Source organism: Tachyglossus aculeatus, chromosome 5 (genome assembly GCF_015852505.1).
Source record: "Tachyglossus aculeatus isolate mTacAcu1 chromosome 5, mTacAcu1.pri, whole genome shotgun sequence".
NCBI classification, from domain to species: Eukaryota; Metazoa; Chordata; class Mammalia; order Monotremata; family Tachyglossidae; genus Tachyglossus; species Tachyglossus aculeatus.
In genome coordinates, this window is record NC_052070.1 from 79,693,553 (window position 1) to 79,721,194 (window position 27,642).

The window sequence follows — 27,642 nt, forward strand, 5'->3', positions numbered from 1 at the left end:
ACCTGCCCCCTCCTACTTTACATCGCTGCTTTCCTACTACAACCTAGCCCGCACACTTCCCTCCTCTAATGCTGACCTACTCCCGAACCTCAACCTCGTCTATCTCGCCACCACCTCTCATCTACATCCTGTCTCTGGCCTGGAATGCCCTCCCTCTTCATATACAACAGATGATCACTCTCCCCACCTTCAAAGTCTAATTGAAGGCACATCTCCTCCAAGAGACCCTTACTTCCTCTTCTCCCACTCCCTTCTGCATTGCCCTTGCTTTTGGATTTGCACCCTTTATTCATGCCTCCCAATGTTGTACTCTTCCAAACACTTAGTACAGAGCTCTATCCAAAGTCAGCGCTCAATAAATACTATTGATTCATAAATGCCATCGATTGATTCTGTCAGTGGGTGACTGTGTGATTGACTTTGTTGCTCCTTACAGAATGGCTACACCCCTTTGCACATCGCTGCCAAACAGAACCAAATGGAGGTTGCTGGTCATCTACTGCAATATGGAGGCTCGGCCAATGCAGAGTCCGTGCAAGGAGTGACTCCCCTTCACCTCTCGGCCCAAGAGGGTCACGCCAACATGGTTGCCTTGCTACTCTCCAAACAAGCCAACGGCAATCTGGGGAACAAGGTGATTGATGCAGTCTCTGGCCGGCTCGTGCTGGGTACCCTAGTGACCCCTCGCTCAGTGGCTCTGGGGTGGTTCTGAGGGCCGGGACAATTGAACCAAATCCTTTCAGTCAGGTTGGGACGGTATGACCCTTTTCAACTGAACACCCCACGTGGCACTCTGCATTATTAAGGGTAAATCCAAGGGTCCTGATAAGGTTAGAATCAACAGGTTGCCCTGAGGGTCATTGTTGCCATATGATCAAAACTTTCCCTTTGGAAAAGAAAAGGAGCTCAAGCTGTAATGATGGAGCCCAAGAATTTGCCTTTGGGGGTTTAATGGGAACTGGGTTGACAGCTGCTTTTGTGTTGGAGTCTCGTGTTCTCTGTTGTACTGTTTTGAGGCAGTGAAATTGGAAGCTAATAATAATGACGATGATCAACTTTAGCACTTGAATAACAGTCAGCCAATATGAACTTATCCACACATCACCCACACAAGGAAGGTTTTGGGGGAGCCTTCCCAGGAATCATTTGAGAAGGCAGGGATGTAAATAAATGGCTCTCTTCATCTTAACTGGAGAAGACTTCTGCCCGGGTTGATCTGAGCACTGATAAGGCCTCTCTCTTTCTCTCTTTCAGAGCGGACTCACTCCTCTCCATCTTGTCGCCCAGGAGGGCCACGTCCCCGTGGCCGATGTTCTGATCAAGCACGGAGTCACTGTGGATGCCACCACGCGGGTAACACACTAGCCCGGGCTTCTGCCCATGTGCCCTGCACTCACCCCCTTGCCGGGTCATGCTCTCTACCCCAGCAACCTTGCTCGGACATGCCGTGCCAGAAGCAGTGCCCAAACCCAGAGCTCACTCTCGTCACATTTTGTGGTTCTGGTGATGCTGGGGGTTTTCACACTCAGCTCTCAGCCCTTCTGGTTGGCATTATTGAAAACCAAACCTATGTCTTCTACTGGGGCATTTTGTTTAAAATGTGGATTCCAAAACCTTAAAGAGGAATTGTTGAGCAGAGCATGGAGGAGGAGAAGCGCGGACGTTGTGGAGGCTATGTGGTGTGGTGCTGGGGACTACCCGCCCTAGGATTTATGGTCAATGGCCCAGGACCCAGGCCTCATCAGTCGGCCCTTCCTCACCCTGCATAGCAGGGGAGGCCCACGGCAATGGTTGGGTAGCCCCATTTAGACTGTAAGCTCGTTGTGGGCACGGAATGTGTCTTATATATTGTTGTATTGTATTCTCCCAGTCCTTTGCACACAGTAAGCTCTCAATAAATGCAACTGACTGATTGACTGAGGCCTAAGAGGCAATGGAAGAGTACTTCCAGCGCTGAACCAGTTTGTCCAAGGCCTGGGGTGGAATGAACAGTTCCCAGTGTTTGCATGCTACCCTCAGCTGGGCAGTGAACCCCTGGGCTCATCTTAAAGCTGTTGGAGAGTGTCCAACCTGATTATCTTTAGAAGCAGTGTCGTCTAGTGGATAGAGCATGCTCCTGGAAGTCAGAAAGACTTGGGTTGAATGCTGGCTCTGCCACTTACCTGCTGTGTGACTTTGGCAAGTCACTTCACTTCTCTGTGCCTGTTACCTCATCCATAAAATGGGGATTCAGACATGAGGGGACACGAACTCTGTCCAACCTGATCAGCTTGTATCTACTCCAGCACTTAGTATGGTGCCTGGCACATAGTAAGTGCTTAACAAATACCATAAAAGGTGTTCTTGGAAGAACCGCTTGTCACCCCTACACCTTACTGCCTTGCAGATGGGGTACACCCCTCTCCACGTGGCCAGCCATTACGGAAACATCAAGCTTGTGAAATTTCTTCTGCAGCACCAAGCGGATGTCAACGCAAAAACCAAGGTACGGAAAACCCTCTTGGTGGCTACTTGTCAAAACGACCAAGGGCAGGCGTGGATCACAGCGCTAGGGTGCAACCCTGGGATACAGCCCTGGAGCACAGTTCTAGAACACAGTTCTTTGGGGCAGCCCTGGGCACAGTCTAGAACATAGCCCTGGGGTACAGTTCTAGAACCTAGGCCTGGGACACAACCACCAGGAGCATTGTGGGTTCTCTGGCAGTGCAAGCTTTAAACATCTGTTTTTGAAGCCGCTTCTGGCAGAGGCACTGGGGGCCTGCAGATCTCTGGGAGTGGTGGGATGGTTGGTATATGTGAGTCAGACTCATTCAAGAAAAACCATAGCCATTTTTCACTCAGTTAACACGGACTTGTCATGTTTGATGAAATGTGGGCCATAAATGGCAGTGATTGAGCCCCTAAAAATTCCTAGAAGGGGCTCAGGGGCAGAGGGTGGAAGGTGGAGGGAGAGTCTGGGCAGCTCTTCCCAACTTTTCACTGTAGCTCCTACTTCCGTCCTGAAGTTACTGACTTGTCTGCCTTGAACCGTTCTTCTCCAACCCACCTGCTTCTGCCCTATCTCTTTTCATTCCTGTTCCCCTCAGTGAACTCCTCACCTGGCCATCTTGGTATCTCCCTACCTGCATGGAGATCTCCCTTTTCCTTCATGATTCTTTTTTCCTCCATTTTTCCTCCCTCCCCCTCTCTCCTTCACACGCACACTCTCTCTCTCTTACCTCCACAACACTTTAAGAAGAGAAGCAGCATGGCCTAGTGGATAGAGCAGGGGCCGGGCTTCAGAAGGCCATGGGTTCTAATCCTGCTCTGTCACTTGTCTTCTGGGTGACCTTGGACAAATCACTTAACTTCTCTGTATCTCAGTTCCCTCATCTGTAAAATGGGAATTAAGACTGTGAGCTGAGAAAAGAACTGTGTCCAACCCGATTATCTTGTCCCACCCCAGCGCTTAGAGTCTGGCACATAGTAAGTGTTTAACAAATACCATAATAATAATTATTATTATTATTAATAAATATATATCTGTAATTTTAATCTCCATTTCCCCCTCTATATTGTAAGCTCCTTGTGGGAAGGGGGTGTGTCTACTAAATCTGTTATATTGTACGCTCCCAAGTGCCTAGTCTAGTGGTCTGCTCTCAGTAACTGCTCAATAAATATGATCAATAGATTGATCTATTTCCCTTTTCCTGGTCTTTCCTTTGTTGGTCCCTCCTTTCTCTATCTCACCCTTTTTTTTCCCCTCACTGAAGGAATGAAAGAAAGAGAGGAAGAAATGAGGTCTATAAAAATGATCACTTTTATCAGGTGGGAGGGAAGGGTAGTACAGAGGTGGTGATAATGTCCACCTAGTTCCCACTTCTCATGGATTAAACACAGAGATTCCTGCGATTTTAGAAGCATAATAAGCAGAAGGTCATAGGTTCTAATCCCGGCTCCACTGCTTGTCTGCTGTGTGACCTTGGGCATATCACTTCACTTCTCTGTGCCTCAGTTACTTCATCTGTAAAATGGGGTTGAGACAGTGAGCCCTATGTGTGACAAGGGACTGTGTCCAACCCGATTTGCTTGTATCCACCCCAGCGCTTAGTACAGTAGCCACACAGCAAGTGCTTGAAAAATACCATTATTATTATTCTTCAATAATCACAGCTTCCATTGATGAGAACCATCTAGACCTTCTGCTCACCAACATCCCCTATGGTCTCAGCTCCCTTAAAATGTCTTCCCCTTGGGTATGGCACAGATCCTGACTGATGTGTCTTAATCAAATCCTGAAAATCTCCTTCCCTTCCTTTGCAGCTAGGTTACACACCCCTACACCAAGCAGCCCAACAAGGTCATACAGATATTGTCACCTTGCTGCTAAAAAATGGAGCTTCCCCCAACGAGATCAGCTCGGTAAGTATTCTGGATTTACTGGCTCGGGCAGCTCTCATCTCCAGAAACCGGTTTTTTGGGTTGTTGTTGTTGCTACAAGTTGATTTCTCACCTTGCCATTCTTTCCCTCCATACCTACTCTCTTCAGTGGTATCTGAGAAGTTTGAGCTTCTAACATTGTTTCATGACAAAGTTATAAAGACACAGGGGAGAAGATCAGAGACAACACTGCTTCTGGGTCTTCAGCATACATAGAGAGGCTTCTTATACTTCCTCAATCTCCTCTAATGATCCCCTGACTTCCCATCAGGACTGTAAGCCTCTTTAGGACAGGGATTATGTCTTCTAACTCTATTGCAGTCTTCCAAAGAACAGTGTTCCACACATAGTGGGCACTCAATAAATTATATTGATTGATTGATTCTCTTTCCAAGCAAGGTGCTTCTTTTATTAAACTTCCTCTCCTCTCTGTCTCGCTGTCTTTTAGACACACACACACTCTCTCTCTCTCTCTCTCTCTCTCTCTCTCTCTCTCTCTCTCTCTCTCTCTCTCTCTCTCACATCTAGCCCTTCCCAGAGAGTTTGATACTTTTGAATAAGATATTAGAATAAATTCAATATCAAACAGAATTGATCAGTATGGACTAATGGGTTGTCTCCCCAGATTTGTCTGAATTTCTAGTAATCTTAGTCTTCATAACTTTTCAGAATGGAACCACTCCCCTGGCTATTGCAAAGCGCCTTGGTTACATTTCTGTAACAGATGTGCTTAAAATCGTCACTGATGAAACCAGTGTTGTGGTAAGTGTGAGTCGCTTTGAAGACTGCAGGATCCTTCTTTATTCTCTGTCCCCCAAATTCATTTGTCTGTGATATCCAGATTTTGACTCCAGCCAGATGGGGTTACATTGGTTAGGTTGGTGGCTCCAGTAGGGGTCTCTACCACATAGTCCATTACTCACCCAAGCACTCAGTGCAATGATTTGCACATAGTAAATGCTCAAGAGAAGCAATTGAGAAGCAGTGTGGCCTACTGGAAAAAGCATGGGCCTCAGAGTCAGAGGAACTTGATTCAAATCCTGACTCTGCCACTGGTCAGCTGTGTGACCTTGGGCAATGTAACTTCTCTGTGACTCATTTTCCTCATTTTCAAAATGAAAATGTTCTCCCTCTGTTCATTCATTCATTCAATCGAATATATTGAGCGCTTACTGTGTGCAGAGCGCTGTACTAAGCGCTTGAGAAGTCCAAGTCGGCAACATATAGAGACGGTCCCCACCCAACACCGGCTCGCAGTCTAGAAGGGGGAGACAGACAATAATACAAAACATGTAGACGGGTGTCAAAATCGTCGGAACAAATAGAATTAAAGGTATATTTTGTTAGTATGTGTTGTTTTGTTGTCTGTCTCCCCCCTTCCAGACTGTGAGCCTGCTATTGCGTAGGGACCGTCTCTACATGTTACCAACTTGTACTTCCCAAGCACTTAGTACAGTGCTCTGCACATAGTAAGCGCTTAACAAATACCATCATCATCATCATTATTATTATTATTATATGCACATCATTAACAAACTAAATCTCCCTCCTACTTAGACTGTGAGCCCCGTGCGGGATTTCATTAGAGTGTATCTACCCCAGCGCACAGCACAATGCTTGGCACGTAGTAAGTGCTCAACAAATACCACTATTATGAATAATTATTGTTAATAATAATAATATCCATTGGCGATGACGGTGATATGAGCCATCATAACCAGAGAAGAGCCATGGAAAATGATGGCTCTAACTTGGCAGTGCGGATTTCTTCTGCCATCTACTGGGAAGAGAAACCAGCCTGAGGCTGGTTGGAGCTCAAGGGGCTGGAGTGTGCAGTGGTAGTGAGGACAACTGAGAGCTCCCATCTGGCATGCCATTTTCCCAGCCCGGGAGACTCGGAGCTCGGGCTTTAGGGTTAAGAAGTCGTCCGATAGTCGTTGGGTCCGCAGATAGTTTTAACCTCTCCGTTTCTCTCTTTCAGTTAATAAGCGACAAGCATCGGATGAGCTTCCCAGAGACAGTGGATGAGATTCTGGATGTCTCCGAGGATGAAGGTAAAGCCCAGCATCGAGGGTCACAGAAGCAGCCTGAGGGATTCTGACATCAATTATAATTCTCTTTGGAATGTTTCCAACCTGGACCCAGTCACCAAATGCGAAGGAAAACCTAGAGCCCCCTCTATTTTTCAGTGCCATTTTTAAAATTTTCAAACCAATAACTCTTAGTGTAGTTTTGTGAGATGACTAAGTCCCCATCTCAAAGATTCACAGATTAAATTCCATTTTGTGGCATTGAATGCACCGAGCGCAATTGGTGTAGTTCTTCAGAGTTTAATGCAGAGCACTGGGTTCTACTCTTGTAGAACCTAGCCTCCAATATTCCTCTTTTTGTGAACTGATGCTTCTATACTCTGATACTTCCTTTTAATGCCCTTTTCTTACAGCGATGGAAAGTTTTCAGTTGGACTGACTTTTCTGGGTCCTTGTTAGCCAACCTGTCCTTCACAGGGACAGATTGGATGGGGCCACATGGTATCGGGACCCTGGTTTCTAGGGTCCCAAATTTTGCTCTATTGGATTATTCATCATCAATCGTATTTATTGAGCGCTTACTATGTGCAGAGCACTGTCATGGTATTACGTACAAGTTTTAGCCTAAGTTTCTCCTAAAGTTTTCTTTACTTAAAATGTTTTCTATCAATCTGTTTTAAAGCTCCTTTTGAAAAATCAGAACTGTGAACTACATGATACTGCATATCCCACAAATAGTGTGATTATGTATTGTCAGGACACTAAAACCTAAAAGTGCTGAACACGACTTTTGGTGCTGTCCAAAAAGGTCCCTGATATTTTTCTGGGAACGTAGCTCCCGAAAGTTTCAATCTGGGCCCGATCCTTTGTGGGGAGAGTGCCGTGAAAAAGCCCCCACCCAAATGATCCCATGTCTATTTTGGGCCCATTTTATAATGTTTTCTTGCTATAAAAATGAATGGAATCCTGTTCTTCCTTTAAACCTGGCTTTTCTTTGCTTTCCAGGAACTGCTCATGTAACTATAATGGGTATGAAACGCTTTCCGTTCCCCATGGCTCTTATTCATCAGAGTGCATTTCACCCTGAACAGAGAGAGCTCTCTCACTAACCCATTCCTTCTCCATGGCCGCTTCTCAGCTTCCCATGTTAGCGAAGAGACTGGGGCAAGGAGCTTGATTAGACTATGAGCCTTATAGTCATGAGAGCCAGTCGCCTTGGCAGGGAGACTCTACCCGCCCATCTCAGTGTCTTTGCCATGCTGTTGCGTTTGTGGTGATAAATGCATGTGAGCTCTTGTTATTTCATCCTGTCAGCTTCAGATCACAAGGCCAGAAAAGCGCTTGGGGTGCTGGTGCCAGGAGTCTTCAAGGTCAAGAGCGTAGTCTCCATCGTCTTTTGGCAGGACAAGGCAGGGAGCCACAGGGCCTTTAGGATTAGGGATGAGGAATGGATAGCCGTTACCCATTTATCTCCTTCATAGTGCATGGAAGGGGAAGACTGGGCCGAGAGGACGCTGGTGCCCTGGACTGCAGGTGACACCCACTCAAAATGGCTCTTGTCATTGAGGAAGCTTCGCCTCCTGCCCTGCGAGAGGTAGACCAGAAAACTGAGCGAGGTGCTCCATGAGGCTACCCCAGACTAGGGCTGGAGGACGTGCACTATTCAGCAAGGGTTACCAAGCCACTTTCCCACCCTCATCCCACAAGGGGATAATACTGGAGCCAAATGCTTTAAGAATCATCTTTGGCCTCCATGCTGCCACTACCTTAAATTTGTTTCCCTTCCAGGGGAGGATCTTGTCAGCTCCAAGCCTGAGAAGCAGGACTCCAGGGATGCAGATGAAGAGAAGGAGCTGGCGGATTTTGTGCCCAAACTCGATCAAGTGTAAGAAACACCAATAATTAGGCCAGACAGAGCACCTAGAGTTGACAGACAAATTATACTGCCAGAGAAAACAGAGCAAGGGGTTTAGGCCAGGCTAGTTTCACTGCCTTCCAACATGAGCACTGAGCAATCCTCACAGCATCATGTCTGACATTAGATAGACGATAATTCAGTTGCCCCACTCTTCTCATTACCACACATAATAATCCAGACAAATCCACTGATTATTTTATCCTTGGGAAACTTTTTGATCTCTCAACTACTGAAGAAGTGTGGCCTAGTGGAAAGAGCACAGGTCTGGGATTTGGAGGTCCTGTGCTCTCATCTCAGCTCCGCTTCTTGTCTGCTGTGTGAACTTGGGCAAGTCACTTAGCTTCTCTGAACCACTTCTTTGTAAAATGGGGATTAAATATCTGTTCTCCCTTAGATTGTGCATCCCATGTGGCATAGGAATAACCTTGTATCTACCCCACCACTTAGTTACAGTGCTTGGCATAAAGTAAGCATTTCACAAGTACTGTACTCTCCTAACCACTTAGTACAGTGCTCTGCATTTAGTAAGCACTCAATAAATACCATCAATTGATTGAAGCACCACATTATTATTACTAATCTTCCATACTTGATGAGATTTGAAAAATGACATAACTATCTGAAGCCCACTACTCATTTTCTCTCAATAATCGAGGTATGGATTTGCACAGATGCATTTTCTTGCATATAAACCTTAACTTTTGAAACAACGGAGTCTTTTTTGGTGAAAGAAGCATTACAGTTTGTTCATTCATTCGATCGTGTTTATTGAGCGCTTTTTGTGTGCAGAGCACTGTACTGTGTCTTTACACTGAAGAAGACAGTTCTTTAGAGAAGGCGGTAGGTGAAATTCCAAGGCACAGTGGTGGGCAAAGAGAACATTTCACTTGAGGCATCACAAGAAAGTCCTGGGAATGTTACATGATAGGCCAGGATTGTCCTTACTCCCTGCTTCCTTCACAACCCCCCTCCTCGGAGCTGCCTCTGATTATTCCCTTGTCTTTGTATACAGGGTGGAATCGCCAGCCATTCCCAGAATTCCATGTGTCACGCCTGAGACTGTGGGGATCAGATCTGAGGAAGCAGATCAGGTAAAAACACATCCCTTGCTTGCTGCTATTCCCAGGATGGAAATTCTACAGTAAGGGATGTTTCCAAAGAGCTAGATTCAACTACATCATAAAACATCATCTTTTGGCCCATCAAAATGTTTCTAAGTTGGTCCCTGGGGAGCAGGTATCTCCTTGGTCTGAACAAATGCATCTGAATTTTGTGTTCCCCTTTCTGAGCCAGTATTGCCATGGCACTGGTCTAAGACATTAGCAGTTTCCTTTCCAAACCCATCATAGATCCATACTGCTTCCTAATCACTGTGCTATCCACTTAGCGGTGGAGTGGGCAAGCATTAGGTGATACGATTAGTGCATGTTTTTCCCATGGCAGCATTTCAGAGATGTAGCCAGGTGTTGTAGCACTATTAATCAACCATCAATCAACGGTGTTTATTGAGCATTTCCTGTGTACTGGGCACTGTACTAGGTGCTCTGGAGCGTCTAATAAAGTAAGTAGTCAAGATCCTTGCTCACGGAGCTTATTACTCAGGGCATTCCTTAAACATGTTACCCAAGGGGAGTCTTGGGAAATGACTCGGGTAGATCAACAACAACTCTTCATGGCTAACAGCGCTCTGGACTCCCTATAAATCCAAAGTCTCTCATGTCCCGCAACTTGGCTCAGAACTGAGGACTCGGGTGGCCCAGTGCAGGATGGAGATGCTTCTCTCGTGGTGCTGCCATGCCATGGCAATCAGATGCTCTGCTATGTGATTGGGACCCCGGGCTTTGTCCAAACATTGTCTCTTTTGTCCTATTCAGGCATCCAAAGATTACGATGAAGACTCGCTGATTCCCAGCAGCCCAGCCACAGAGACCTCCGATAATATTAGTCCCGTGGCCAGCCCAATACACACAGGGTAAGTTTGCCCCTAACTGCCGTCTCCCCTCTGCTCCTCCTCCCCGTGGGGCTGCCTGGGGGGCAGTCTTCAGAAGCCAAGGGTCTATCTGCCCTCTCAGGTTCCTGGTGAGCTTCATGGTGGACGCTCGAGGGGGTTCCATGAGGGGAAGCCGCCACAACGGGCTGAGGGTGGTCATCCCACCACGCACCTGTGCTGCGCCGACACGCATTACCTGCCGCCTGGTGAAACCACAGAAGTTAACGTCCCCCCCACCGCTGGCAGAGGAAGAGGGTCTGGCCAGCCGAATCATTGCTCTGGGACCTACCGGGGCCCAGTTCCTGAGGTGAGAGCCACACCGGGACAGAACCGTTTCCTGCTGGGCCTGCCCATGGAGGCCACTTTCTGTGAGCACTCTGGGATCGAAAGCAGTCATCCCACTCTGCTCCCTCTCACCCTATCGCCATATCATTGAGGACAGAGTGAAAAGCAGGAAATCATTACAATAATTATAACTGTTAACCGCTTACTAAGTTTCAAGCATTGTTCTAAGCACTGGGGTGGATGTAAAATTGTCAGATTGGACACAGTCCCTGTCCCGCAGGGAACTCACAGCCTAGGTAGGAGGGAGAACAGAAGCCCCGCTTTACAGATGAGGGAACTGAGGTACAGAGAGATTCAGAACTTGCCTGGAGTCACTCAGAAGACAAAGGACAGAGCAGGGTTTAGAGCTCAGGACCGCTGCGTTGCAGGCCTGGGCTTTTTCCCTTAGACCACTCTGCTTCTCTGCACAGAGAAGTCTAAGCCCAGGAAGCTGCAGATTTTCGTCATATTTTCCTCTGCTTCTCAGAAGTACCCCTGACCCTGGGGGTTATTTAAGAATGCTGCAGTCCAAGATGCCTCGCCTCCTTTCTGCACCTTACATGTTTCCTCAAGAGTGCAATTCAATCTGGTAGCGTTGCCCTGCGGTGATTCCCAGCAGGGCATGGACATATCTCCCCCTCGACTGTGTGACCTTAGGCAAGTCACTTCCTTTCTCAGAGCTTCAGTTTCTCCATCTAAGTGGGGATAAGTCCCGCCCTTCCCTGCTTCCAGGACGTCGAAGAGCCATTGGGAGGCATGTAGGAACTGTTCGTTCATTCAATCGTATTTATTGAGCGCTTACTGTGTGCAGAGCACTGTACTAAGTGCTTGGGAAGTACAAGTTGGCAACATATAGAGACGATCCCTACCCAACAACGGGCTCGCAGTAGAGAAGCAGCGTGACTCAGTGGAAAGAGCGTGGGCTTTGGAGTCAGAGTTCATGGGTTCAAATTCTGGCTCCGCCAATTGTCAGCTATGTGACTTTGGGCAAGTCAGCTTCTCTGTGCCTCAGGTACCTCATCTGTAAAATGGGGATTAAGACTGTGAGCCCCAGGTGGGACAACCTGATCACCTTGTATCCTACCCGGTGCTTAGAACAGTGCTTTGCACATAGTAAGTGCTTAACAAATGCCATTATCACTATTATTATTATTATTATGGAAGGGGGAGACAGGCAACAAAACAAAATATGTGGACAGGTGTTAACTGTGAAGTTTTTTACTCTGCGGATTGGTCAGAAGGTGGTACTGCTACAGTGCTAGGATGTCGGGGCTTCATGGTTTACCCTTCTTAAGTAGGCCACTTCCAATGCCATCCCTTGGGTATAATAATAATAATGATGGCATTTGTTAACTGTTATGTGCAAGCATCTTATTGATGGACTGATTGATTGATCGTGGTGGAATTGATTGAACAAATTTTTAAGCCCCGTGCCTTCTTCCAGCCCCGTGATCGTAGAGATCCCCCATTTCGCGTCCCATGGCCGAGGAGACAGAGAGCTGGTTGTGCTGCGGAGTGAGAACGGCTCCATGTGGAAGGAGCACCGGAGCCGGTATGGAGAAAGCTACCTAGATGAGGTTCTCAATGGCATGGATGAAGGTAACAGAACCCCACGGCTTAGCAGACAGGTGTCCCTCCCTCTGGTAAACTGGGGAACTGAGTGTAGACACGAGGGTAGAGAAGCAGCAAGGTGTAGTGGATAGAGCGTGAGCCTGGGATCAGAATGTCATGGGTTCCAACTCTGGCTCTGCCACTTCCTTCATTCATTCAGTCGTATTTATTGAGCGCTAACCGTGTGCAGAGCACTGTACTAAGCGCTTGGGAAGTACAAGTTGACAACATATAAAGACGGTCCCGACCCAACAGCGGGCTCACAGTCTAGAAGGGGGAGACAGACAACAAAACAAAACGTATTAACAAAATAAAATAAATAGAATAGTAATTATGTACCAGTAAAATAAAGAGTAATAATATGTACAAACATATATACAGGTGCTGTGGGGAGGGGAAGGAGAGGAAGGAGGGGGCTACTTGTCTGCTGTGTGACACTGGGCAAGTCACTTCACTATTCTGGGCCTCAGTTACATTGTCTGTAAAATGGGGATTGAACTGTGAGACCCACGTGGGACAAAGACTGCATCCAACTTCATCATCATCATCATCAATCGTATTTATTGAGCGCTTACTATGTGCAGAGCACTGTACTAAGCGCTTGGGAAGTACAAATTGGCAACATATAGAGACAGTCCCTACCCAACAGTGGGCTCACAGTCTAAAAGATTTGCTTGTATCCACTGCAGCCCTTAGTATACTACTTAGCACATAGTAAGCGCTTAACAAATTCCACAGTAGAAATGGGGTGAGAGCATCACTCAGGGAAACCCAAAGTTACAATAATGACAATGGTAGTTGTGGTGTTGGTTAGGCACTACTATGTGCCAAGCACTGTTTTAAGTGCTAGAGAACCCTAATTGGAGTCGAATTAATACAATCATTCATTCATTCAATTGTATTTATTGAGCACTTACTGTGTGCAGAGCACTGTACTAAGCGCTTGAGAAGTACAGTCACAGTCCCTGTCCCACATGCAGCTCTCAGGCCGAGGGGGAGGGAGAACAGCTATTGAATCCCCACTTTTTTCAGATGAGGAAACTGAAGCGCAGAGAAGTAAAGGGACTTGCCCAAGGTCACCCAGCTGGAAAGCAGAAAAGCAGGGATTATCAGGCCTCTGCCTTCCAGCCCTGTGCCTTTCCTCTTACTCTAGGAGCAGTCCTCTTTTATCAGAGCCTTTAGAAGCCGGAGGGGCGGGTGACGGCGTCTCTGCTTCTCCAGAGGCTTGCCAAGGGTTGTGGTATTTGCGGTGCTTGTGACGATGGGACTTGGAACCGTTGTGCTTGCAGAGCTGGAGAGCCTGGAGGAGCTGGAGAAGAAGCGGGTTTGCCGGATTGTTACCACCGATTTCCCCCTGTACTTCGTGGTCATGTCCCGGGTCTGCCAAGACTACGATATGATTGGCCCAGAGGGGGGCTTTCTGGAGAGCAGCCTGGTTCCTCTGGTTCAAGCCACTTTTCCCGAGACTGCGGTGACCAAGAAAGTCAAACTGGCTCTGCAGGTGACGTGCCCCCTGCCCCTCCCGCCGGGCCCCGTCCAAAGAGTTGGGTCAGCGAGGGACCAGAGGAGACCTGCTGCTGTCTGGGCAGGCGGACGCAGCATGAGAAAGCAGTGTGGCCTAATGGAAAGAGTATGAGCCTGGGAGCCAAGCGACCTGGATTCTAATCCCAGCTCCGCCACTTGTCCGCTATGTAACCTTGAGCAAGTCCTATCACTTCTCTCCGCCTCAGTTACTTCATCTGTAAAATGGGGATGAAGACTGGGAGCTTTATGCGGGAGAGGGACTATGTCCAACCCAATTGTCCTGTACCTACCCCAGCACTTACTTCAGTGCCCGGCCCATAGTAAGCACTTAACAAATACCATTGTTATTAGTAGTAGTATTAGTACTACTTTTATTATTATCGATGTGCCCACTGGCAGATGAGGCCCAAGTCCCAACACTCAGGGAGAAGGAGTTGGTCTGAAGCCCCAGAAAGATTTCCACCCTCCCCCCGTTTGGGCACTTGGTTCAGTGCCCGGCCCATAGTAAGCACTTAACAAATACCATTGTTATTAGTAGTAGTATTAGTACTGCTTTTATTATTATCGATGTGCCCACTGGCAGATGAGGCCCAAGTCCCAACACTCAGGGAGAAGGAGTTGGTCTGAAGCCCCAGAAAGATTTCCACCCTCCCCCCGTTTGGGCACTTGGTTCAGTGCCCGGCCCATAGTAAGCACTTAACAAATACCGTTGTTATTAGTAGTAGTATTAGTAGTGCTTTTATTATTATCGATGTGCCCACTGGCAGATGAGGCCCAAGTCCCAACACTCAGGGAGAAGGAGTTGGTCTGAAGCCCCAGAAAGATTTCCACCCTCCCCCTGTTTGGGCACTTAGTTCAGTGCCCGGCCCATAGTAAGCACTTAACAAATACCGTTGTTATTAGTAGTAGTATCAGTACTGCTTTTATTATTATCGATGTGCCCACTGGCAGATGAGGCCCAAGTCCCAACACTCAGGGAGAAGGAGTTGGTCTGAAGCCCCAGAAAGATTTCCACCCTCCCCCCGTTTGGGTCAGAGACGCCCCCATGGGTCGCAGGGAAAAGGTTGGGCATCTGCTGGGCAGAGAGAGTGCTGGCTGGAGTCATCTGCGGGCCACCCAGCATCAAGTTGCACTCGCCCACTCCCGACCCTTAAAGTTCTTTGGATGATTTTGTTCCACAGGCTCAGCCGGTGCCAGACGAGCTGGTCACCAAGCTTTTGGGGAACCAGGCTACCTTCAGCCCTATCGTCACCGTGGAGCCCCGCCGCAGGAAGTTCCACCGTCCCATTGGGCTGCGGATCCCCCTCCCTCCATCCTGGAAAGACAATCCTCGGGACAGCGGGGAGGGGGACACCACAAGCCTCCGCCTGCTCTGCAGTGTCATTGGTGAGCAACACCTCCCGCCTCAGGCCTCGTTTCCTCCACAGACTGCTCCTACAGCCTTCTCCAGGAGAGAATCAATTGGGGTGGACACCGGGCTCGCTCCCTTTCATCCTCCTCACCTCCCTAGGTTGGCTCCAGGCCTGGTCATTTGCTGTCAATAAAGGTGGGTAGGGACGGTTCAGTGAAATGAGGGAAAACGGACATCATTTTTAGAAGGTAACAAAATGGCACCCTGTAAAACACGCCTCCCCATTCGTCGGGTAGTGGAGACGAGACTCGTTCAGTCATAATAATAATAATAATAATAATAATAATAATAACCTGATTACCTTGTATCTACCCCAGTACTTAGAACAGTGCTTTGCACATAGTAAGTGCTTAACAAATACCAACATTATTATTATTATCTCTACATCCTTTTAAATAATAATAATGTTGGTATTTGTTAAGCGCTTACTATGTGCAAAGCACTGTTCTAAGCCCTGGGGTAGATACAAGGTAATCAGGTTGTCCCATGAGGGGCTCACAGTCTTCATCCCCATTTTACAGATGAGGGAACTGAGGCCCAGAGAAGTGAAGTGACTTGCCCAAAGTCACACAGCTGACAAGTGGCGGAGCCGGGATTTGAACCCACGGCCTCTGACTCCAAGGCCCGTGCTCTTTCCACTGAGCCACGCTGCTTCCCACAAGTCATGCTTGTGCCCACTCTTGTGTGTTTTCTCTTGGGGCCCTTGTATACCTAGGTGCAAACAATCAGTAGCACCTACTACTGCACTAAGTGTCAGTCAATCATTTACTGAGTGCTTACTGTGTGCAGAGCACTGTATTAAATGCTTAGGAGAGTATAATACAACAATAAACAAGTGCTTGGGAGAGTACAATAAAATTAGTAGACAGGAGCCATACTTTCAGGGAGCTTGTACTCTTTGCAGGCGATTTGTATGGTAAAATAAATTGGAACAGGAGGAAGTAATGGGGTATATAAGATATGTGCTACAGGGAGTAAGAAAGTCCCATAGTGGCATTTGGGGGATATAAGCAGGAAAGATTAGAGATTAATCAGGACAGACTTCCTGTAGGAGTTGTTTGGGGGTTTTTTGTTTTTACAGTATTGTTTTAAAAATTGGGAGAACTGTGGTCAGTCGGCTGTGAAGTAGGGAGTTCCAGGGGATGGGGAGGACATGTTAAATGGGGATTATATGTGTATATATATATATATGTGTATATATGTATATATGTTTGTACATATTTATTACTCTATTTATTTATTTATTTTACTTGTACAAATCTATTCTATTTATTTTATTTTGTTAGTATGTTTGGTTTTGTCTCCCCCTTTTAGACTGTGAGCCCACTGTTGGGTAGGGACTGTCTCTATATGTTGCCAATTTGTACTTCCCAAGCGCTTAGTACAGTGCTCTGCACACAGTAAGCGCTCAATAAATACGATTGATGATGATTATATATAGATTGTGTCCAACCTGATTAGCTGGTATCTACCCCAGTGGTTAGTACAGTGCCTGGCACATAGTAAATGCTCAACAAACATCATTTTAAAAAAAATGAGTTCAGTTTTGGATGTATTGAGCTTGAGGTTCCTCTGGGTTTTCCATGTGGAGTTGACCTAGAGCAGGAGGAAATGGTAGATTTCAGAGACTAGAGAGATTGGAACTAGTGGGGCAGATTTGAAAATCATCCCCGTAGAGGTAGTAATTGAAGCCGTGGGAATGGACAAATTAAGAAGAGAAGGGGACCCAGGATGGAGCCTTGAGGTACACCTGCAGTTAAGGTGGAGGAGACAGAGGACAGCCAGTGGAAGAGACTGAGAAGAATCGGCCAGAGAGGAAACAGGAGAACCAGAAGAGAATGCTATCAGTAAAACCAAGATCAGAAAGTGTTTCCCGGAGAAGGTCTACAATGTCAAAGGCAGCCAAGAGGTCTCAAAGAGGGCTGGGAGAGCAGAGTAGGACAGAGCGGCCCAAACGCTCCATTCAGTGATGCCATTCGATCAAGCAATCAATCGAATTTATTGAATGCTTACTATTTATTGAATGCTTACTATGTGCAGAGTGTTATACTAAGCACTTAGGACGGTACAATAGAACAGAGTTAGTAGACGCGTTCCCTGCCCACAAGGAGCTTCATTCAGAAGTGAGGGTGTTCAATCACTGTCCCTGATTCCTACTTTGGGTGCTTTTGCAGGAGGAACAGCACAAGCCCAGTGGGAGGATATCACGGGAACCACTAAGCTGGTCTACGCGAACGAGTGTGCCAACTTCACAACAAATGTGTCTGCGAGGTGAGAGGTGGTTCCACACTTGTACACACTTGGGGTACAAGTATCTACTTGGGGTAGATACAAGGTCACCAGTGTGGCTTAGCGGAAAGAGCCCGGGCTTGGGAGTCAGGGGTCGTGGGTTCTAATCTAATCTAATCTAATTATGTATATATGTTTGTACATATTTGTTACTCTATTTTACTTGTACATATCTATTCTATTTATTTTATTTTGTTAGTATGTTTGGTTTTGTTCTCTGTCTCCCCCTTTTTAGACTGTGAGCCCACTGGTGGGTAGGGACTGTCTCTATAGTTGCCAACTTGTACTTCCCAAGCGCTTAGTACAGTGCTGTGCACACAGTAAGTGCTCAATAAATACGATTGATGATGATGATGATGATGATCCCGCCTCCGCCACCTGTCGGCTGGGTGCCTTTGAGCAAGTCACTTCTCTGGTCCTCAGTTACTTCATCTGTAGAATGGGGACAGAGATTGTGGGCCCCACGTGGGACACCCTGACGACCTTGTATCTACCCCAGTGCTTGGAGCAGTGCTTGGCACATAGTAAGTGCTTAACAAATATTATTATTATTGTGTTGTCCCACGTGGGGCTCACGGTCTTCATCCCCATTTTCCAGATGAGGTCACTGAGGCCCAGAGAGTAATAATAATAATATTAGTATTTGTTAAGCGCTTACTATGTGCCAAGCACTTTTCTAAGCGCTTATACTTTACTATTCTATTTATTTTGTTAATGATGTGCATATAGCTTTAAGTGTATTTGTTCTGACGACTTTGACACCTGTCTACATGTTTTGTTTTGTTGTCCGTCTCCCCCTTCTAGACTGTGAGCCCATTGTTGGGTGGGGACCGTCTCTATATGTTGCCGACTTGTACTTCCCAAGCGCTTAGCACAGTGCTGTGCACCCAGTAAGCGCTCAATAAATACGATTGAATGAATGAATGAATGAATTTACTTACTCAGATCCCTTCAGTTGGGTCGGGGCATGACATAGCCAGGAGTGACTTTGACTTTCTGACAGGAAAGGGATCATTGGAGGGCGTTGACCCTGCCAAACAGTGCTCACTCTGAAACTTGGAGAACAAAAGCCCCTTGTTGGCAGGCCCTGTGTGTACGCCTGGTGGGAGCTCAAGAAATACTTGTTGACTGACTTGCCTGCCTGACTGGCTTACCAAAATGTAGCCAGTGGAAGTAATCTGCCCTAGTGGCAGGAGCACAATCCTGGGAGTCAGGAGGTCCGGGTTCTAATTCTGCCTCCACCACTTACCAATGATGTGACCTTGGACAAGTCACTTGACTTCTCTTTACCTCAGTTAACTAATTTGCGCAATGGGGATTGTATCAATCAACCAGTCAATCAACGGTACTTATTGAGTGCTTACTATGTGCAGAGCACTTCTAAGTACAATCGAATTAGTGGGCATGCTCCCTGCCCATAATGGGCTTCCAGTCTAGAAGACTGTAATAATACCTGTTCTCCCTCCCCCTTGGACTGTGAGCCCCATGTGTGGCAGGGACTCTGCTTGATCTGATTATACTGTAGCTTCCCCAGCACTTAGAACAGTGATTGGCAAAGAGTAATCAATCAATCAATCGTATTTATTGAGCGCTTACTGTGTGCAGAGCGCTGTACTAAGCGCTTGGGGAGTACAAGTTGGCAACATATAGAGACAGTCCCTACCCAACAGTGGGCTCACAGTCTAAAAGAGTAAGTGCTTAACAACATAAAGCAGCGTGAGCCCCATGTGGGACAGGGATTGTGTCTGACCTGCTTATCTTGGATCTACTCCAGTACTTAATACAGTGCTTGGCATATAGTAAGTGCTTAAAAATGCCATAGTTATTATTAGCAAACAGCCCAATTATTATTATTGTTGTTATACGTTGGGATTTTTTTAATGGTATGTGTGAAGTGCTTAGCATGACCGTGCACTGTATTAAGCGCTTGGGGAGATCCAAGATAATCGGGTTGGACACAGTCCCTGTCCCACAGAGGGCTCACATTCTTAATCCACATTTTGCAGATGAGGTAACTGAGGCCTAGAGAAGTGAAGTGACTTGCCCAAGGTCACACAGCAGAGAGGTGATGGAGTCGGGATGAGGAACCAGGTCCTTAGGCCTGTGCTATTCCCACCAGGCTGTGCTGCTTCTCCCTATGTGCCTCATCTCCATGTGTTGGTCTGCTTATATTGTTACCACCCCAGCGCTTAGTACAGTGCTTAGCACAACTAATACCACAGTTATTAGAAGACGGCAGCAGCTGCCGCTGACATCCTTTCATGTGAACTTGAGATGGCACATAGCCTTGGGGTTGGGGGGGATTTAGATCCAACCTCTCTTCGAAGTTTTATTTTATTTCCAGATTCTGGCTGTCGGACTGCCCCCGAACAGCAGAAGCTGTGAATTTTGCAACTCTCCTGTACAAAGAGCTGACGGCTGTGCCGTATATGGTGAAGTTCGTGGTGTTTGCCAAGATGAATGATTCCCGGGAGGGGCGGCTGCGCTGCTATTGCATGACAGACGATAAAGTGGACAAGACCCTGGAGCTGCACGAAAACTTCGTGGAGGTGGCCAGGAGTAGGGATATCGAGGTATCGCTCCTGGACTTCATTGCTCAGTGGCAGCCTCTGAGGCCTCTCTCCCTCTCATCCCCACCAACATTACAGAAAAACGCCCAGGGATCAAACTAGGAGTCATCGACTCCTTTCCTTGCCTGTATCCTAGAAACCAGAATGATCCTTAGGCCACATCTTCTTGACGCTCCCGTGGAGAAGTAGGCCGGTCCAGGAAAATGGTTTGGGGAGGCCTACTGCTGGCATTTGAGGGCCATGATGGGGTCTGTTCCGGGGTGATGACTGCAGATATGGTGAGCAGGAAATTTACTTTTGTTGCTGGCTCAGGCCTCTATAACTTCGTCAGTTCTCATTAAGATTCTGTGATAATAAACCTGATCAACTTCACAGGGCTTAGGAGGCTTCAAGAATAAGGCCTTTTGATTTCCCCTAACCCAAAGGGTATTGGGGGTAAGAGCTTTGCTGAACAATGGGGTTTTTCTTCAGATCTCTCCATGCCTGAGAAAGAAGAGAGTCGGGGGAATAATAATAATAATAATAATAATAATAATAATAATAATAATAACAACTGTGGTTTTTGTTAAGTGCTTACTATGTGCCAGGCACTGCCCCACATGGGACTCACAGTCTTAATCCCCATTTTACAGATGAGGTAATTGAGGCAGAGAGACGTGAAATGACTTGCCCGAGTTACACAACAGACAAGTGGTGGAGCTGGGATTAGAATCCACTTTCTTCTTACTCCCAGGCCCGTGCTCTATCCACTAGGCCATAGGAGAATTGGGGAGGGGGCTGGGGGATGCTGTCTGAACTTGGCTTCCCTGAGGATTGATTCTTCCTGTGATGTGTTAATCAGTGGTATTTTTTGAGTGCTTACTATGTGCAGAGCACAGTATTTAAGTGCTTGAGAAAGAATACCAGAGTTAGTAGACATGAACCCGGCCCACAAAAAGCTTACAGTCTAGTGGGGGGCAAAAGGAATAGACTATAAAGTAAGTTAGAGACAGGGGAAGCAGCAAATAGGATAGGTACATAAGTGATGGGGGGGTGGGGTGAGTAGTCGCGTGCTCAGGGGATATGGCGCTAAATGCATGGGTGACAAAGAAGGAGGGAGATTAGGGTGGGGAGGTGAGAGCTGAGTCAGAGAAGACTTTCTGAAGGAGATATGATATATGAAGGGGGAGGGAGAGTCAAGAAGGGAGGGTGTGATCAAGAAGTTTGTGATGGGAGAGACGAGATTGATGTCCAGTGAGTAGGTTGGTGAAAGAGGAGCCAAGTGGGTTGCTGAGTTGCAGTGGGAGAGGAGCAAGGATAGGTAGGAGGGTCAGAGCTGACTGAGTGCCTTAAAGCCGATGGTGAGGAGTTTCTCCTTGATTCAAAGATGGGTGGGCAAACAGAGAAGCTCTTTGAGGAGTGAGGGACATGCACTGATTATTCCTTTCCTACAGGTGCTGGAAGGAATGCCCCTCTATGCAGAATTATCAGGGAACCTTGTACCCATCAAAAAAGCTGCCCAGCAACGAAGCTTCCATTTCCAGTCTTTTCGGGAAAATCGGCTTGCAATACCAGTGAAGGTACTGAGAACCCCAGGGCATGTAAGGGTCAGGAGGGGGGGCTTTCTGCCCACTTGAGGACTTGGAGGTAAAAAGCATTCAGCAGTCGGGACTGGGATACTGAGCCAAGCGGCTTTCCTTGCTGCCCTGCACAGGATTCCCAGAAATCCTTCTTTTGTGCTTTTATATTCAGGTACGGGACATCAGCAGAGAATCAGGAGGCTCGCTCTCATTTCTGCGGAAGGCGATGAAGTATGAGGATTCTCAGCATATACTCTGCCACCTGAATATCACCATGCCCCTGTGCACCAAGGCGAGTGCCCAGGACCCCCAACAACACCCCACAGGGAGACCCGGGTCTTGGCAAGCCCTGTGGAAATTTCTGGAAACCCAGCTCTGCCCATGCCTTCTTTCTGAATCCAGTCAGTCAATTATATTTACTGAGTACTCACTGTATGCAGAACACTATACTAAGCGCTTTGGAGAGTACAATATAATAATAACCTGACAAATTCCCTGCCCCACACCGAGCTTACAGGCCTTAGGGGGAGATAGATATTAATATAAAGAAATAAACTGCAGATATGTACATAAGCATTGTGGGGCTGGGAGCGCGGGGAATGAATTAAGGGAGCAAGTTAGGAAGACCCAGAAGGGAGTGGGAGAAGAGGAAAGGAGGGCTTAATCAGGGAAGGCCTCTTGTCTGTCGGATATAAGGAGGGTGGGCGTTCCAGGCCAGAGGGAGGACGTGGGCGAGAGGTCAGTGGTGAGATAGACAAGATTGAGGTACAATGAGAAGGTTGGCATTGGAGGAGTGAAGTGCATGGGCTGGGTTGTAGTAGGAGAGTAGTGAGGTGAGGTAGGAGGGGGCAAGGTGATTGATTGCTTTAAATTTAGAAAAGCAGCCTTTAAATGAAGTTCAAGAAGGCATCTCTTTCTCCAAGGCCTCTGGCCCCAGTGAAGGAGAAATTTTCCCCCTTTCCAGGGAAAGGGCTGCTCATCCTTACCCCCCAACCACTTGAAGAATGAAACAACAGTGCTAGGGGGAGCCATGGACCTGGGTTAGGGTTACAGTATTTCGTTTCGTTTCACATGACTTTCCCCATTTCTCTGCCCATTCCCCCAAGCTGGGGAGTAGCAGTTAGTTATGAAGAAATTACTGTGTGCTAAGTACTGTACTAAGTGCTGGGGAAGATACAAGATAGTCTGATCAGATACGATCCAATCATTCAGTCAGTCAATCAGTTGTATTTATTGAGCACTTACTGTGTGCAGAGTACTGTACTAAGTACTTGGGAGAGTATAATATAACTGAGTTGGTAGACAAGTTTCCTCACCACACTGAGCTTACGGTCTACATGGTGAGATAATCATTAATATAGGTAAATAAATTACAGATATGTACATAGGTGCTGTGGGGTTGAGGGAAGGCTGAATAAAGGGTGCAAATGCAAGTGCAAGGATGACACAGAAGGGAATGGGAGAAGAGGAAACAAGGGCCTAGTAGCGTTAGGCCTCTTGGAAGAGATGGGCCTTCAGTAAGGTGGAAAAAGTGTTCACCTCTCAACCGTACCGGGCCCACAGTCTGAGAGGTAGGGAGATCAGTTATCTGAAGTGATCAGAGATCAGAGGTAGGGAAGCAGCGTGACTCAGTGGAAAGAGCCCAGGCTTTGGAGTCAGAGGTCATGGATTCAAATCCCGGCTTTGCCAACTGTCAGCTGTGTGACTTTGGGCGAGTCACTTCAATTCTCTGGGCCTCAGTTCCCTCATCTGTAAAATGGGGATGAAGACTGTGAGCCCCACGTGGGACAACCTAATTACTTTGTATCCCCCAAGCGCTTAGAACAGTACATAGTAAGCACTTAACAAATACCATCATTATCAGTTATATCTCATTCCCATTTTACAGATAAGGAAACTGAGGCACAGAGAGGTTAAGCGATTTGTCCAAACTCACCCAGGAGGCCCGAAGCTGAGCTGGGACTTTAACCTGGGTCCTCTGGCTGCCTAACCCTTCTCTTCCCTTTGGGCCATGCTGCCCCAGAACCCGGAGGCCTGCTATCCTAAGGAGGAGCAAACATTCCTGTGTTTCTGATTTTCCTCTCCTCAGGATTTGAATCCTAAAATAAAATCATAGATAAATCCATAAGCAGCAGTTACCCCAGAGTGCAGGTGTCTAACCTGCTGAAATCCTCTCTGAGACATTTAAACCAGGGCCCTCGGAGAGAGCTTAGGAAACCACTTTGATTAAAGTTCCCTCCAGGTGATGAGTTTGATCATCATTTTCTGGTGAAATAGAAAGTTGATTCTTAACTTGGTTTTCTGGACACGAGAAATCTCCACATGGGACATGTAAGAGGAACCGAGATGAGAGGAGGTGAGGTGGGGGCTCAGCTTCGTGGCCAGGGTCCTGGGCCAGATTTGGTGTTTTGCGGAGAAAGGAACCCAGAAATTCAATGTGTTTGACGCTTATGGATGTGAATTTCCTCTTACTTCACTATTTTCCACGTGAACTCACTGACTAGCCTGGCTTTCTGAGAAATGTACTTACTGCTCTCTGACAATGGGCCATTGCTCTCTTTGCCCATTATCATCCAAATCAAATTAATCTTTCCTCAGAGCAGAGCACGCTAACATAGAACTTCTTTTCATTTCTTCTGCAGGGGAGTGGAGCCGATGATAGGAGAAGAACCTTAACCCCTCTGGCCCTGAGGGAAAGATACAGCATTCTCAGTGAGACCACGCTAGGTATAAACCTCTCTTTGTTTATATGTGCATCACAGTTCCAAGAAACTTATTCATGAAATGATTTCCCTGCCACTGACCTGAATTCAGTCAGACTGTTCCTTGTAACTCTATAACAATGAAGAGTCTGCAACTCATTGTTAATGTGGCATTTAAGGGCCTAATCCCTTTGTACTGTGTCCTTAATGTCCTCCACTTGTTTGATAACCCTGTGAACCTACCAAAGGTCCCTGACTGAAATACGCTACCTCATCTCTCCCATCTCCTCAGGATCTTCTCTCAGTGGGACAGACAGGGCAGATCTGAAGATGGCCATAATATCAGAGCACCTAGGTCTCAGCTGGGCAGGTAGGCCTGAGGAGTAGCAAAGCTACAACCCTCTTGAAGTCTTCTTTCTTCTTCCTTTGGGGAATACTAGGCGGAGGTAGGTTTATCACACGGTCTTTGTTTACCTGGTCCACTGAGGCCAGTATCAGCCAAAAATAGCAGAAAGAAAAGGGACATCCAACCAAGACCAGTTGTGACCAAATACAATGGAAATGGAAAATGCTGCTTCCACCATCCTGAAGAATAGTGTTTAGTTCTCTCTGTGTGGATTTTCCTTTTGAGTATCCTTTCCTCCAAGCAACCTGTACAACTCTACCATCAATTTTATACACTGCTCAGGAAACTACAGGCCTGTTTGTCCCAAGCCCTGTTCAGGCCCTGAATGACTAATTAGATCCCATCCCTCTTTTTTCATATAATAGTAATAATAATAATAATTATGGTATTTATGTGCCTGGCACTTACTATGCGCCAGGCACTCCCCATCCTCAAAATGAGTACCTCTTATTGACTCATTCCTGTGGGTTATGAAAAAGAACAGTAAAATGAAGCTGTATTTTTATGCTTTGTATTTTCCTAGTACCTTTATATCTTGATTTTATATTTGAATAATGCCTTCCCTCTGAAAAATTGATCCAATGCCATATAAATGCTTAGGAATCATGAATTTAATTCTTTCTCGATATTTATCGTCATACCAAGTATGTTGTGGAAGAGAGATGGGTGATCAATCAATCGAGATTTATTGAGGACTTACTGTGTGCATAGCACTGTTCCTTAGTGATGTTGAGTTGGTACTTGGTGATGAGTAAAGACACAGGACTTAAAGCCCTCTTAGAAATGTCATTTAAATGTATTAAAGTTCTTTTGACCCCCCAACTCAGAGTGGGACGACTCAATTTTCCCAGGAATGGGTGAGAGAGAGCTTCCTGTTTTAGGGTTTGGGAGAAGTTCACACATGTCTGCATTGCTTGTTCGCAGAGCTGGCTCGGGAGTTACAATTCAGCGTGGAAGATATCAACAGGATCCGAGTCGAGAACCCCAACTCACTGCTGGAGCAGAGCGTGGCCCTGCTGAACCTATGGGTCATCCGGGAAGGAAAAAATGCAAAGAGTCAGTATTTCTCTGCAGAGGGGACTGGCCCCCCGAGCATGGCCTGAGGGTTTGGAAGGAGAAATAGCTCATTGTGGGCAGAAACTGTGTCTGTTTTTGTATTGTACTTTCCCAAGTGCTTAGTACAGTGTTCTGCACACAGTAAACACTCAATACGATTGAATGAATGAATGACTCCTGCTTAGGCTCAGGATTACACATCCTACAAATTGTCTAATAATAATAGCAGTAATTGTGGGTTTTGTTAAGGGCTTACTATACATCGAGCACTATACTAAATGCTAGGGTATTCATTCAATTCATTCGATTGCATTTATTGAGCACTTATTGTGTGCAGAGCGCTGTACTAAGTGCTTGGGAGAGTACAATATAACAATAAACAGACACAGTCCTTACCCACAACAAGGTTGCAGTCTAGAAGGGTAGATATGAGGCGTGCAGGTGGGACACAGTCCCCATTCCACGTGGGGCTCTCAGTTTAAGTAGGAGCAAGAAAAGGTATTGACTCCCCATTTTACAGATGAAGAAACTGAGGCCCAGAGAAGTTGAGTGTCTTGCCCAAGGCCACACAGCCATTAAGGGATGGAGTTGGCATTAGAAGCCAGGTCACCTGGCTCCAAGACCCATGGTCTTTCTACTAGGCCACCATGCTTCTCATCTGTGGGGTCGGTTGCTCTGGGGCTGAAAGTCCCATGCCAGACTGCGCTCTCATCTACCCAGGTTCTGGGGGAGGAATCTCTGCCCACCAGGCAAACACTCTTGGCTCAAGACCTTCCCCTATTTTCTAATCACTCTGGAAAAATTAGCGGGGCCTTCCTCTATAATCAGCCTACGTCCAGGACAGAACCTCTGTGGATCTCTAGAGCTGTGATTCTTCTTCACTTAACCTCTGAAACAGCTTCTTCATCATAGACAGAAGTTGGTTCTGATCCTAATGGGAACAGGGACATGCTGTGCTAGGTCAAATAAATAATCCTTTCTTCTGAGCTGGCCTTTTTTAGAGATTTGTGTGGAGTTTAGGCCATTGCATTTTAAAAGGATGTAGAGATAATAATAATAATGGCATTTACTAAGCACTTACTATGTGCAAAGCACTGTTCTAAGCGCTGGGGAGGTTACAAGGTGATCAGGTTGTCCCACGGGGGGCTCACAGTCTTCATCCCCATTTTACAGATGAGGTAACTGAGGCAAAGAGAAGTTAAGCGACTTGCCCAAAGTCACACAGCTGACAATTGGTGGAGCCGGGATTTGAACCCATGACCTCTGACTCCAAAGCCCGTGCTCTTTCCACACTGCTTCTCTAGAGATACTAGAGAGGGTCCAGAGAAGGGCAACAAACCTGTTGAAATAAACAAAGAACTGATCCTAAGAGGAAAGGATAAGGAAATTGAGGTACTTAGCCTAGAGGAGAGAAGCATGAAGATTTCACTCTCTTCCAGTATATGAAGAGTATTTTTTTTATGAGAATGATCCTAGTCCAATACTATCCATGTCCACAGAAAATGAAACAAAAAGAAGAAGAGAGTTTGGTTGGACTTAACAAATAACTTTTTTTAAATGGTATTTAAGAGCTTATTATTATACCAGGCACTGTACTAAGCACGGAGGTATCTACAAGCTAATCAAGTTGGACACAGTCCATATTCATTCATTCATTCATTCAATCGTATTTATTGAGTGCTTTACTGTGTGCAGAGCACTGTACTAAGCGCTTGGGAAGTACAAGTTGGCAACATATAGAGACAGTCCATACCCAACAGCGGGCTCACATCCCACATGTGGCTCACAGTCTTATTCCCCATTTTACAGATGAGGTAACTGAGGCACAGAAAA

General features: G+C 46.6%; 1 protein-coding gene across 5 annotated transcripts in view; it reads left to right on the forward strand.

Moving 5' to 3' along the window:
• The window catches only part of ANK1 (ankyrin 1), a 210,045-nt gene that overhangs the window by 156,648 nt on the left and 25,755 nt on the right, over positions 1–27,642 (forward strand). For all 5 annotated transcript variants that reach the window (XM_038746726.1, XM_038746727.1, XM_038746729.1 and 2 more), the window contains exons 17-37: positions 437–634; positions 1,255–1,353; positions 2,387–2,485; positions 4,303–4,401; positions 5,089–5,181; positions 6,401–6,473; positions 7,455–7,478; positions 8,238–8,334; positions 9,380–9,458; positions 10,242–10,339; positions 10,440–10,664; positions 12,126–12,280; positions 13,582–13,793; positions 14,998–15,202; positions 17,402–17,498; positions 19,861–20,089; positions 21,520–21,645; positions 21,818–21,937; positions 24,288–24,372; positions 24,640–24,717; positions 25,678–25,809. In XM_038746726.1, coding sequence (XP_038602654.1) covers positions 437–634; positions 1,255–1,353; positions 2,387–2,485; positions 4,303–4,401; positions 5,089–5,181; positions 6,401–6,473; positions 7,455–7,478; positions 8,238–8,334; positions 9,380–9,458; positions 10,242–10,339; positions 10,440–10,664; positions 12,126–12,280; positions 13,582–13,793; positions 14,998–15,202; positions 17,402–17,498; positions 19,861–20,089; positions 21,520–21,645; positions 21,818–21,937; positions 24,288–24,372; positions 24,640–24,717; positions 25,678–25,809 — 2,623 coding nt within the window. The remainder of the gene's footprint in view (positions 1–436; positions 635–1,254; positions 1,354–2,386; positions 2,486–4,302; positions 4,402–5,088; positions 5,182–6,400; positions 6,474–7,454; positions 7,479–8,237; positions 8,335–9,379; positions 9,459–10,241; positions 10,340–10,439; positions 10,665–12,125; positions 12,281–13,581; positions 13,794–14,997; positions 15,203–17,401; positions 17,499–19,860; positions 20,090–21,519; positions 21,646–21,817; positions 21,938–24,287; positions 24,373–24,639; positions 24,718–25,677; positions 25,810–27,642) is intronic.